Genomic DNA, 14,537 nt, shown 5'->3' with positions numbered 1-14,537 from the left:
AGAATTTGTTTGTGAAATGAAGAGTCAATTGACGTGGCCAACTTCATCATCTTCTTTCAAGAAACTGCCACAGGCACTCCAACCTTCATCAATTACCACCCTAATCAGTCCACACCGAGGCTAGATGCTCCATCCGCAGAAAGATTATGACTCCCTGAAAGTTCGATGATGGTTGGTATTTTTTACCAATGAACTATTTTTAAATTAAAATATGTACATTTTTAAAAATCATAATGCCATTGAACGTTTAATAGATTACAGGTAGTATAAACATAACTTTTATTTACACTGGGAACCTACAAAATTCATTTGACTCACTTTATTACAATGTTCACTTTATTGTGGTTGTCTGGAGTATTTCTAAGGTATTTCTAAGGTATTGCTAGACTGACATAGTTGAGCTCTTTTTCCTTTTTTCTCTTTTCCTTAATGAAGGTAAGCAGAATCTATTAGGCAGATTCTAGGTTTCCAACATCTAAGCCATCTGCTCCTTCATTTTCTAGGCATTGACTTGAGATTGGAACATATTCAAAAAGAGGACCAATGGGTCTCTTTTCAAGTAAGAGACAAACTCCAGAAATTCTTATTTGTGTTCCACAATATCCTACTCAGAGAGTTATTGCAGCAGACCTGGCAGGCCATGGAAATGCATACACACACACACACACACACACACACACACACAGCATAATGATCACTTACTCCCCCACACACCATCACAAACACACAACAATCTGTTACTTGGCAATTTAAACAATTTTCCCCATGCTGCCCAATTAGCCTCTAAAACTAATTTTTCCAAAAACGATCTCCTAGGAAAAGCTGAATGATAAATATATCATTATAACAAAACTTAAATACAAATTTTTACTCATTTATTATTTCATTAATTCCATAAATTTTGAGGCCAAAATTTGTGTTTGCTGGCTTTCTGAGGTGAGAAAGAAAATATGGTCACGTCTTCACTGAGCTTAAATCTGACAGAGATTGTGAACAGGGTATGTGAGGTCTGAGGTCAGGGTTCTGTGTGTGGAGGGCAGAGGCATGAAGAGGCATGACATATGGAGCCAAACGGAAGCCAGTGGGGAAGTGGTTGGGAGATGTGTGTGTGCAGGTGGCATAACAGGCTGGAGAGGAGCTCACGCAAGGACTCTGTGTTAGAAGAAGCACATGTATGTATACCCTTGCCCATGTGTCTTTGTGCTCATAAAACATACACAAGCTACAAAGGCACACATCTAGGATTATTTTCATTGTCCTTAACTGATGTCAGTTTCTGTTTATCATATTAGAATAAGCCAAACACTTTTTTCTTCCTGCAAGTCCCTCCCTACCCTGTCTTTTAACTTAAAAAATACATATTACAGATGGCCTTCAAGATAGTCTAGATGTATTTTTTACTGCAAAGTTTTCTGAGATAATTGTATATTCACATGCAGTAGTAAGAAATATTACAGAGAAATTCTGTCTAAACTTTGCCCACTTCCCCCCAAAGGTGATATTTTGCAAAATGATAGTATAATATCATAACCAAGATACTGACATTGATAGGGTACTGATCTTATTCCAATTTCCACAGTTTTACTTGTACTTACTTGTATGTATGACTTCTATACAAGTTGTCACCTGCATAAGTTTGTTTATGCACCATTACAATCAAGTTAACTGTTCAGTGCCAATATAAGTTCATATAACTTTTATGACCATATATCCCCCTGGGACTCCAAACCCCCAATCCCATTCAGCACCTCTGACAGCTAAATTGTCAGCTAAGATGTCCTTCATCTCTAAAATTTATCATTTCATGGATGTTACGTAAGTGGAATCACAAAATACATCTTTTGGGATTGGCTTTTTAAAAAATTTAATTTAATTTTTTCAGGGTTCCAAGATTCATTGCTTATGCACCACACCCAGTGCTCCATGCAGTATGTGCCTTCCTTAACACCCACCACCAGGCTCACCCAACCCCCCACGTCAAACAAACCCCTCAGTTTGTTTCTCAGAGTCCACAGTGTCTCATGGTTTGTCTCCCCCTCCAATTTCCCCCAACTCCCTTCTCTTCGCAATCTCCCAGTGTCCTCCATGTTTTTCTTTATGCCCACAAATAAGTGAAACAATATGATGATTGACTCTCTCTGCTTGACTTATTTCACTCAGCATCATCTCCTCCAGTCCTGTGCATGTTGATACAAAAGCTGGGTATTCATCCTTTCTGATGGCTGCGTAATATTCCACTGTATATATGGACCATATCTTCTTATCCATTCGTCTGTTGAAGGGCATCTTGGCTCTTTTCACAGTTTGGCAATTGTGGACATTGCTGCTATGAACACTGGGGTATGTATGATCCTTCTTTTCCCTACATCAGTATCTTTGGGGTAAATACTCAGTAGTGCAACTGCAGGGTCATAGGGTAGCTCTATTTTTAATTTTTGAGGAAATTCCATACTGGATTGGCTTTTTCCCCCTTGACATAATTCAGTCAAGATTCATCCAGGCTGCTGCTTTTATCAATAATTTGTTCCTTTTTATGGCTGAGGACAATTTCATGGTATGTGAGTATACCAGAGTTTATTAAAAGACATCTGGGTTCTTTCCAGTTTGGGTCTATTGTGAGCAAAAGCTATTATGAGTACTTTTTGTATGTGTGTATGTGTATGTATGAATATAAATTTCCATTTTTTCTGAGCTAAATATCCAAGAATGCAATTGCTGGATTGTGTAATAATGACATGTTTAATTTTATAAGAGGCTGCTAACCACTTTCCAGAGTGTCTGTCATTTTAAGTTTCAGTCAGCAGCACAAGAGGGATCTAGTTTCTCTGACACCTCACAAGAATTGGGTGGTCTTACTTTTTAAAAAATTTTAGCCATTCTGATATGTGCATAGTGATATACTGTGGTTTTAATTTGCATTTCTCTGATGACTGACTGGCTTTAAAAAACTGGATATATTCATTCACACAATCACATACACATAATTTCATGTAAGTGGGACAGTTTATATGCTGGGTATTTTCTTCTGTTCATTTTCTTTTCTTTTCCCTTTTCACTATTGCATTTTTTCCCCAGCTTCCTTTTCCACCCACCTCCTTCTTATTCCCTCTTACCCCAGGTAACTCTTGGTAAAACACATGCTATGTCTCTCGTCGTTTCTTTTACAAATGTGATTTGTCGGTTCTCTGTCGGTTTGTTTTGCTTGAAGTACTAAAATTCATAGAAATGTCTTCCAGTTAATTGGCTTAATTAGAATTCTTTTAGGGATTGCATAATATTTCGTGATAAAATGCACCATAATTTGTTCAAGTATTTTCTTGATAGCCATTCATTTGTTCCCAATTTTGTTGTCATTACACACAATTTGCTTAAACCTATGACCTCATGTGCTGGTATGTATGTTTCTACAGGATATTTTCCCAAAGACACTCACTGAGTCAAGGGGATGCATACTTGTTTAATAGTAGCTGCCAGTTTTCTTGAAAAAAATAATTGAGGCAATTCACATACTCACTAGCTATCATGAGAACACACTTTGACCTGCATTCGCATTAGAAATAAATATGAGAGCTCCTTTTAATTTTGGCTTTAACTGTATTGCTGTTTTGATTTTCACATCTGTGACTGCTTTGCAGTTGGAAGTCTTTTTTCCAAATGATTCTGCCGTTTTATCAGCAGACATGGACTATTGATCTTAACATCAATCTAAAAAATATAATTTGCTAGAAGAAGTACTCATTCCCCGTTTATGTTTTTCAAGTCCTTTCTTTTTTTCCATTGTCATGTGCCGTGAAGTTAAGAAAATTTAATAAAATTGTGCCATTGTTTCTTAAACATTTTTACTACTAGCTTCAAGCAGACTGCTACATCTACATACACAAAAGTGATTTAAAAAACAAATAATCCAAATAAGTCATAATTCAAATGAATTGAAAACTCTGCCAGGAATTCAAATAAACATATTCTTTTATTTTTACATTTGGGTCTAGCTTCAGCTTCACTGTCTCGAAATTCTTCTCTTGGAAATTAAAGCCATTTTGTTTTAGGGTAGGAGTCTTTGTTTCTCCAAAATCTTACATGACCCATGAAACCACCACCACCACAATAAATAAATATATAAAATCTCTGTTCATGTCCTCTGCCCATTTCTTGATTGGATTATTTGTTCTTTGGGTGTTGAGTTTGCTAAGTTCTTTATAGATTCTGGACACTAGTCCTTTATCTGATATGTCGTTTGCAAATAGCTTCTCCCATTCTGTCAGTAATGTTGAAAATAGAACTGCCCTATGACCCAGCAATTGCACTTTTGGGTATTTACCCTAAAGATACAAACGTAGTGATCCAAAGGGGCACGTGCACCCGAATGTTTATAGCAGCAATGTCCACAATAGCCAAACTATGGAAAGAACCTAGATGTCCATCAACAGATGAATGGATCAAGAAGATGTGGTATATATACACAATGGAATACTATGCAGCCATCAAAAGAAATGAAATCTTGCCATTTGCGACAACATGGATGGAAGTAGAGCGTATCATGCTTAGCGAAATAAGTCAAGCAGAGAAAGACAACTATCATATGATCTCCCTGATATGACGAAGTGGTGATGCAACATGGGGGCTTAAGTGGGTAGGAGAAGAATCAATGAAACAAGATGGGATTGGGAGGGAGACAAACCATAAGTGACTCTTAATCTCACAAAACAAACTGAGGGTTGCTGGGAGGAGGGGGTTTGGGAGAAGGGGGTGGGATTATGGACATTGGGGAGGGTATGTGCTTTGGTGAGTGCTGTGAAGTGTGTAAACCTGGTGATTCACAGACCTGTACCCCTGGGGATAAAAATATATGTTTATAAATTCTTAAAAAAATATATATATATATATATAAAATCTTATAATCTTAAAAAGCTTCCAGTGTTAGATATGTGGGGTACAACTCTGCATCTGCATTTCAGAAACATAATTCAGTATCATTCTTATCTGAAATAACAGACTCCAGTATTGCGTACGTACCCACCACATGGCTCAGTATAATTTCAAAACTGTAACGCAGTCGTGAAAATTGAAGTACACAAACAAGAGTGAAAATTATCTTTTATCTTTTTTGGAAAACCAATTTTCTGGTTGTTAGTTTTCATATGAGACATTATCTAAGAGCTCAGAGCAAAGTGAAGTTGTGAGACAGTTTTAAGACAGTGAACAAGAAGGCACAAATACTGTTGGATGTTAACAAATGCTACCAGCAAGGTTGGGACGGGTTCTATTACGAAACGGAATTGATATCACCAGTTAACAGACTTCTGTGCGGTGCCAAAAGTCAATTTTAAATGATGAAATGAAGCCAGATGAAGAGCGAAGAGAAGTATGGCAAAAGGGATGAAAGGCTTCCAAGGAAAGACACTGAAAAATCCCAACTCAGTTTAGCAAAACTAAGAAAAGTGTAGGTGAGGAGCTGTGAACAGTTTCATTTAGGCAAGGTGACATTATCAGTTTTAGAATAACAGAACCTGGTATTAATTACACCTATAAACTTTAACTACAAATCCAGAAGCTTTATTTTCTTTAAAAACAAAACAAAACAAAACAAAAAAACAACCCAGTAAGGCTTCTACCAAAGACTTCACTATAATTTTAAATCCGCATCTTTCAAACCCTTAGTGCTTTTCGCTTCCATCCATTATAAAACGAATGCACCATTTCATTGAGCAAGATCTTTAAAAAGCTATAATAAGCCAGCTAATACATTGCATAGCACAGGGATTTCAAAATGAAAAACACTGCAGGTTCATACTCTAAGCTGTCATACGTCTCAGCGATGTCAGAGTGCTTTAGGAGGGGGATGCGAAAATTCAGTCGGAAATGTATTTCCTTGTAGTACTGAGAACCCATGAAAGCAACAAATTGCTCAGAGTTGGGTTTTGGGATGTCTGGGGACTTCAGCTGTGCTTTGCCCCACACCTCTGCATGGCGGTGTTCTTATTTTCCCACCAAATGCCTACAGCTGCACCCGGCAGGAACCAGAATACAAGTCACAATCTCGCCCTAACAATATCTCCCAGGCACTGTTTACTTAATTCTTCAAGCTTGAATAGAAACCTCAAGAGTCCTCCGACCACCTGGGAGCAAAATCCAGACACAGACAGATAATAAACAAGCACCCCAAACATCTGTAGAAATCAATACGTTGAGCTTCTCCCTACAGTCTTCCATAGCACAGTCTTATCACAAGAAGCCTCCCTATTCGGGGGTATGACTTCATCCATCTGGGCCATTGTCTCGGAAGTAGTTCAATTTCCACAAGCTGTAGACCTGGCTATAATTGCTTACCTGACTCACAGGCAAATGTCTTTGACGTTTCATCATGAAAGATAATTGCCACGGCGTGCTTCTTTGTCTCTCGAGGCAGTCTGGTTATATTTTTGATGTTGTGCAGTTCCGTTACCTTGAAAGAAAAATATTTTTCACTTAGTGTTACAGGAGATGCTGTGTACCGGAGTGCTGAAACAAAATGATCAGGTATTCCTCTCTTAAACCACTTCCCACCGAGTATTTCTACCCTCTTCCCATTAACTGTAGCCAAATACAAGCGAGAACGCAAGTATGTCTTCTCCTCCGCCCTCAGTTTTGGTCCTTGTTTGCTGAATTTTAAAATAGTCTAAAAATTATGTAGAATAACCTCCATGAAAGCAAGGACTCTGTGTTTTTATGAAAATTGTATCTTCTGTCAATAAGAGTAAGGGTGGCACCCAGAAGATTCTCATTACTCTTTCGTTAAATTCTCATTGGATTCAGTATCTCTCTTCTCCTAACTCCCATCCATTGTGCACGTTTTTGGTGGGACGAGAGTCACAAGGCAATGGACACCAGTTGACTGGCAGAAAAAGTGACTAGAAAATTTGGGGTCATAAATATAAGCCATGGACCTGCTTCCCAGAAAAATGCACATAGTGTTCATAAGCGTATGTACCCTCTAAGACCTCACCCCGTTCTCTCACCAAGGCCCATCCATGATTCATGCACCCAGGTTAGCAATTCTTCCATCATTTGACAATTAATAAGTATTTAATAAACTTACTTATTCTAGCTCCAAACTGTCTACGGGAACAAGTTCCTCTGCTATAGCTTGTGCACTGTTTCTTTTTCTCCACAGTCCAGAGAGATGGGCAAATGTCTACTCTCTCAACTAGACCGCAAACTCAGTGCAATAATACCATTGCACGAATGAATTTTTCTTAATCTACTTGTCAACATGCTGAATGTTATTTCTTCTGACAAAAAATTTTGACAGGTTCGCTCTCATTTTCACTTAGTTCAAAGATTTAAAAATCTCTCTTGAGGTTTCTTTTTGGACTCACGTATTGATTAAAACTGTGCTGTTTAATCTCCACACATTTGGGGATTTTCCAGCTACCTTGCCATCACTAATTTCCAGTTTAATTCCATTGTGGTCTCATTGCAGACATTGTACGATTTCTATTCTTTTATATTCGTGTAGATATGTTTCGTGGCCCAGAATGTGGTGTATCTTCATTGAATGTTCCACGTGAGTTGGAAGAATGTGTTGATGTTGTCTATAGATGTCCACTATTTCGGTTGACTGATGGTGCTGTTGCGTTCAACAGGGTCCTTACTGATTTTCTGCCTGCTGGACCTGTCCATTTGTGAGGAAGGGGTACTGAAGACTCCACCTATGATAGTGGATGCATCTATTTCTCTTTGTTGTTCTGTCAATTTTTGACTCAGTGGTTTGATGCTATTTTCGGTGCACACACACACACTAAAGATTGTTATGGCTTCTTGTAGGATTGACCAATGTATCAATATGTAATGACTTTCTTTATCCCTAATAATCTCCCTTGCTTTGACATCTTCTTTGTCTAAATTAAAATAGCTACCCCCTTTTAAAATTAATGTTAGTGTGTTATATTTTTAATGAATTTTCAAATTATATATATATATATATTTTTCTTTTAAAATTTTATTTATTTGACAGAGATCACAAGTAGGCAGTGAGGCAGGCAGAGAGAGAGGAGGCAGGCTCCCCGCGGAGCAGAGAGCCTGATACGGGGCTCGATCCCAGGACCCCGAGATCATGACCTGAGCCGAAGGCAGAGGCCTGAACCCACTGAGCCACCCAGACGCCCCTCAAATTATATTTTTTGATTAATATTAGCATGGTATATTTTTAAATATCCATTTATTGTTAATCTTTGTATTTATATTTAGAGTGGGTTTCTTTTTCAAAACATATAGTTGGATCTTGGTTTTGGATCCACTCTGATAATCTCTTTTTAGACTGATGATGTTCGAAGTGATTGTTGATAAAGCTGTATTAATATCTGCCATATGTGTTCCCGTTTTCTGTTTGTTGCCCTTGATCTTTGCTCTTATTTTGTCTTCTACTCTTTTTCTGCATTGTCTTATTCTAATTGTGCGTTTTATACGGTTCTAACTTTTCTCCTTTCTTGTAATTTTTTTCTTCATAGCCAGACATGATGTGTTGGGTCAAAAGAATTGCCATAATGAGGCCCCTACTGGCGTGGCAATGAGGTGTGTGGGGAGGGGAAGCATTTTTTAGTCCTAAGATAAGGTCTGGGTTTTGGACTTTACAAGTGTTTCTCAGGGCTCCCCACCTGAGGTCAGAGAGGATGGTTGGCATGGGCAGGAACTGGGTATTTCCCTTGTCTTGACAAGAGTACCAGTTTTGACTTGCTTAATGCATGATCAGTGTTTGTCACCTTAGGGCACATGCTCTAACTACAAATGGAGAATTTTGCTGAAGGGTAAGACTTAAGTCCATTCATGACTTGAAATGCTATCCCAGAAGAACTATCAGTTGCCAACTAGTATTCTACGTGGAAAAAAAAAGGTATAGATACATTTCATATATTTTTAAAATTTGAGTCCTCCATTTTTGAAGATGATACCCCATTATTGATGAGGACAAGATAGTATCAAAATAGTTAAAAGGATCAATTCGTGATCAAAAATTATACCCATGTCATGGAAAATAATGTCTGTAAATTATAACTATGTGGCTACTTTTTAAAGAGGCTGGTGTTCTCTGTCACATTCCCTTCTAAAATCTGTGGTTTTAGTTTAGACTATAGAAACCTAGGGAAACCTAGACTTTCAGCCTCATAAAATAATGACTATTGGGGGTTGCTGTGTAAGCTATCCAGAGGAGCCCTTTTATTCTTTGTCACAATGAATTTACAATTCTGTCTCAATACTGAGAAGCTAATTTTATTTTATTTCATTTTTTTAAGATTTTATTTATTTATTTGACAGAGACAGAGACAGTGAGAGAGGGAACACCAGCAGGGGAAGTGGGAGAGGGAGAAGCAGGCTTCCCACTGAGCAGGGATCCTCACATGGGGCTGGATCCCAGGACCCTGGGATCACGACCTGAGTGGAAGGCAGGCGCTTAACCACTGAGCCACCCAGGCACCCCAGAGAGAAGCTAATTTTAATATAGCCTTCTTTTGATATTTACTTTTCTCTTACTTGTAATTATCTCATTAAGATTAACATGCAAAATTAAAATCGTAAGATGAGTGGTTTTAAGCAAAATAATCTACAAAATGTTTGTTTCATATTTATGCATATATCCAAATACTTGTACACATGCATATAATATATATGCTTTTTTTTTTAAGATTTTATTTATTTCTTTGTCAGACAGAGATCACAAGTAGGCAGAGCAGCAAGCAGAGAGAGAGGGGGAAGCAGGCTCCCCACCGGGCAGAGAGCCCATTGCGGGGCTCGATCCCAGGACCCTGGGACCACGACCCGAGCTGAAGGCAGAGGCCCCAACTCACTGAGCCACCCAGGCGCCCCCCCTTTTTGTATCTAGGTTATATATCTATGATATATAACTATCATAGTTATATATCTATGTATCTGAAAATATTAATTTCCTTTTCCAGGAAAGAAAAACTAGACATCAATATCCTACAGTTTCTGAGGATTGATACCTTGGAGAGAAAGATGAGAATTCTTTTTTATTTTTTTGGAAAATTGATTCACATATTATATTTAAAGTACCTAAAAGCATATTCTCAAATAAAGTTAAACTGTTGAATTTTTAAATGGTTTGACAAGTGACTCACATAATATTTAAGCTAAATTTTGTTTTAACATAGCACACTGAAGTTATATTTGAAGAAGAGATATTATTCTCAAGTGTTATTAATTTTAGCTAAACAAAGGATCTTGCCAGAATTTAGCAGAGTCTAAAAGCAATGAAGATTATGTGTTGCCCAAGAATTCATGCAATTTATGCAGGTGAGCATGAAAGTGATATACTTTCTAAGCTACATCATGTGTAACACCCAGTTGTACAAAACAATATCGTAAAAGCATTTATTATTCTCCTCAAGGGCCATTCCCAAGTATTTTATTTACAAATATAAAAGAATATTAGAACAGATACTGTGGGTCCCATCTTTTTTGTTCTCTCATGCCAAAAATCAACAAAACAAATTAATGAATAGTTTAGAAAATGCAGCAGGCACTAGGGATTTTCTAACTTCGGTGCCTTAGGCAATCTGTCAGATGAGGTATTGTGAACACCGCGTTTGCTCTTCTGTAAAATTTACATTTGGAAATACAGACAACCTCTTCAAGCAGACATTGTTACACTGGTTTCCAGAACAGTGCAAGACTCTTTGTTGCTGATCAGTAGTGTGATGCTATGCACTCCAGTCTATGCTCTGACCTTCAAGAGATGCCAGGAAAGCAAATACTCATGAGGAGGACAAAATTCTGCTTCTCATGCTGTCTTGGTTAGGACGTTCAAATGTTACACTAAATTATAAAATGTTGTCATATCGTACCAGAAGTTGTTTTAAGAAGGTTAGCTCCAGAACTGCTCTTCTTTAATTCAAAATACATTTTAAAAAGTATTCTGAATCACAACAACTTAGGTGAAGATCTAATATATCTGAATCTCTTCCCCTCACTTTTCCCTTTCAGTATTCTGTGGACTTACTACCAGGGAAGGAACTCTGTGTTATCTTAGATGAATGAAAGAAATTCATTCATTAAAATGAATATCTTAAAATATTTTTAAATTAATTTATTTATTTTAAGCATAACATTATTCATTATTTTTTCAAAATAAACATGTCTGTATTAGTCTAAAACCTGTCAATGGGATATAAAAATAATCAACATTTATTAAAATTCTGAATTCCTAGAGCATTTCAATAATATGTATCAATATGTTTATTTCTAAATCCTGATTATTCACATGGCTATAAAAGCACAAAATACAATCAAAGTTTAATAAAAGAGATAGTTACTTTAAATAAATATGAAATGAGCAGAATTTAATCTGAGGGAAGTTACTTTCAGAAGATTCAGGCTGTTCAGGTCTAAGTCAATAAATGTCATGGTCCGTAATGTAAAGGTCTTATTAAGTAATACAATTAAAACCCACATATAAACATACCTAAATAACGACTTTGCTAACTGGTGCTTTTTAATTTTCATTCCGAGGAGGAATCCCTAAGGAATTCCTGGTGATAAAGTCAGAAAGTTCAAAGATGGAACACATAACGTTTTTCTGTAGGACTTCATAATTTAGTTGGGGTGAGAAGATCACAAACAGTGACAAACCCTATGAAACAATTAAAAACAGAACTAAAGGAGCATAGACGAACAACATCTGTATTTCTACAACAAGTTTGTAGACAGGGCACCTGGATTTTAAAGCTGTCTGTCTACACAGAGACACCTCCCAAGACTTGCTCCCCTTTCCTACTTTACTCACGTGGGTTGTATCTATCAATGATCACCATGAGGGAAATTAAAATATAAATTATTAAATGTTTATTTGTGTGTTTAGAAATAATCCTAAACTCACTGCATGATAACACACATACTATTTTAGAGTAAAAAATTTCCCAAATAGGTTAAGAATGGCACTGTTTTCACGTTCTTGCAAAACTCTTAATGTCTGGCCTCACAGAAGATAGTCTGAAACTCATACCTGCTTCTGAATTCAGTCTGATGCAATACATTGTTTTGATCAAGCATATACAGAAACAAGACCTCACTCAGACATGAGGTTGTAAAAGGGAAGAATAACTTAAGAGCATTTGAGCCAATTGTGGATATTTGTCTTTGATTCTATCTACCAAACTTGACCAACGCTTTCTTAAAGCTTACTGTCATGCAGAGTCACGTCATATGCTTTTACACTCTGTTGCATTAAAATCCACAAAACTATTTTCAGCCTTGGTCATTGGGAAAATATTGGTGTGCTGAGTTATGAAGATCTTACATTGCCATATTTCATTATTAATATAAAAATATTCATTAATAGCGACCTCGATTTCCACACAAAAATCAGTTAAGTTCTGAGAAGTTGACGCGCTCCAAAATGCACAGAGGGTTCCCCAATTTTCACTTGAAACCTTAAATTTTAGCATTGTTGATAAATATTGTCAGTTGTTTTCCTTAAAGATGGGTTCATTTTTGAGAAAATGTCTGACACCCAAATCCAAATGACCACAGTTTCTCAATGACAATCTTTAAAGCAGGTGTTCTTTGAAAAGAAATGAACTATTTTGCTGTAACTTCAACAATCCTGCCACTCCTCCTACTGGGGAAAACCACTGCACGTCAGTATATAGCAGAAGTGTTTTTTAGGAGTTCCTGCCATTTTTTCCCGACAGAATATTAAAAAGATGTACTTAAGCATCTAGATTTCATAAAAGTAATCACTTTACTCTCTCATCAAGCCATTCTTAAGTAAAATAAAAATAAAATTAGCATACATATTTGTATATTTATTTATATGGGGAAGTCCATGGTGTTAAGAATACAATGATTTACTTTTCTCACTTATTTATTTTTGCTTTTGTTGCCTGAGGTATTGGTGTCATTTTAAAACAAAACAAAGCAAAACAGAAAAACAAAACAAAAAAGTCTTTTCCCAGAATAATGTCAAGTAACTTTCCCCTGTGTTTTCTTCTAGGGATTTTATGGTTTTAGGTTTTACATTTAAATTTTTAATCCATTTTGAGTTGATTTTTGTATATGGTGTAAGAGTTCAGTTTCATCTCTTTGCATGTGTACATAAAAATATATTTGTTTTTCTGGGCTCTCTATTCTATTGGCCTATGTGTCTGTTTCTATGCCGTTTAATTACTACAGTTTAATTACTATATTTTCCAAAATAACTAGAAATGAGCAAGTGTGATTTCTAAAGTTTTGTTCTTCTTTCTCAAAAATGCTTTGGCTATTCAGGATTTTTTTTGATTCCATATAAATTTTAGAACTGTTTCTTTTCCGCTTCTGTGAAAAATGTCATTGAAATTTTGATAGAGATTGTATTGAGTCTATATATCACTTTGGGTGGTATATGCATCGTAACAATACGAATTCTTCCAGACTCTGAACACAAGATATTTCCATTTGGATATTCTTTGCTTTCTTTCATCAGGGATTTATAGTTTTCAATGACAGATCTTTCACGTCCTGGGTTAAAACTTATTTCTAAGTGTTTTATCTATCTATTTATTTATTTATTTATAAATTCCATTTATTTATTTATTTATTTATTTGCTGCTATTAGAAATGGGATTGTTTTCTTGATTTCCTTTTTGGAATGATCACTGTTTGTATAATGAAATGCAACTGATTTTTGTATGCTGATTTTGTACTCTCCAACTTTACTCAATTCATTGATTAGTTTTAAGATTTTTTAAATTAATTAATTATTTATTTTTTAAGAAGATTTTATTTATTTATATGGCAGACAGAAATCACAAGCAGGCAGAGAGGCAGGCAGAGAGAGAAGAGGAAGCAAGCTCCCCGCAGTCCAGAGAGCCTCATGTGGGGCTCAATCCCACATTAGGACTTTGGGATCATGACCTGGGCTGAAGGCAGAGGCTTTAACCCACTGCGCCACCCAGGTGCCCCAGTTTTAAGATTTTTTTTTTAATAGAGTCTATAGGATTTTCTAGATATAAGATCATGTCATCAACAAACGGGAATAATTTTACTTCTTTCTTTCTGATTTTAATGCCTTTTTTAGGCTAACTGCTCTTTCTAGTACTTTGTAATATGTAGAATAGTAGAATAGAAGTGGTTAGAGGAGGCATCCCAGTTTTGAACTAGATCCTAGAGTAAGAGTTTTCAGTTTCTCCCTACTGATTATGATATTAGGTGTGAGCTTTTCATAAACATCTTTATTTTGTTAAAGAAATTTCCTTCTATACATATTTAGTTGAGAGTTTTTTTTTTAAATCATGACTGGATGTTAAACTTTGTCAGAGGCTTTTTCTGCATCTATTGAGATGACTGTGTATTTTTTATCTTTCATTCCTTAATGTGGTGTAGCACACTGATTGATTTACATATGTTAAACTAACTTTGCATCCCAGGAACAAATCCCACCTTGACATGGTATGTGGTCTTTTTGATGTGTTGCTGAATTTGGTTTGTTAGGTTAGGAAGGATTTTTGCATCTACATTCATCAGAGATATTAGCTTGTAGTTTTCTTTCCTTGTGGTGTCTGGCTTTG

The 14,537-nt window shown here is 36.3% G+C and overlaps 1 protein-coding gene across 1 annotated transcript in view; it reads right to left on the bottom strand.

The window, feature by feature from the left end:
• The window catches only part of DOK6 (docking protein 6), a 378,753-nt gene that overhangs the window by 237,358 nt on the left and 126,858 nt on the right, over window positions 1-14,537 (bottom strand). Inside the window, exon 3 of the mRNA XM_045085209.1 lies at window positions 6,328-6,442. Within this exon, the coding sequence (XP_044941144.1) occupies window positions 6,328-6,442 (115 nt within the window). The remainder of the gene's footprint in view (window positions 1-6,327; window positions 6,443-14,537) is intronic.

This window comes from Mustela putorius, unplaced genomic scaffold (assembly GCF_011764305.1).
Source record: "Mustela putorius furo isolate JIRA1106 unplaced genomic scaffold, ASM1176430v1.1 tig00000835_pilon_pilon_pilon, whole genome shotgun sequence".
In the NCBI taxonomy this organism is placed as follows: domain Eukaryota; kingdom Metazoa; phylum Chordata; class Mammalia; order Carnivora; family Mustelidae; genus Mustela; species Mustela putorius.
Note: the sequence above shows the minus strand (reverse complement) of the source record. Positions and strands in the feature narration are given on the sequence as shown.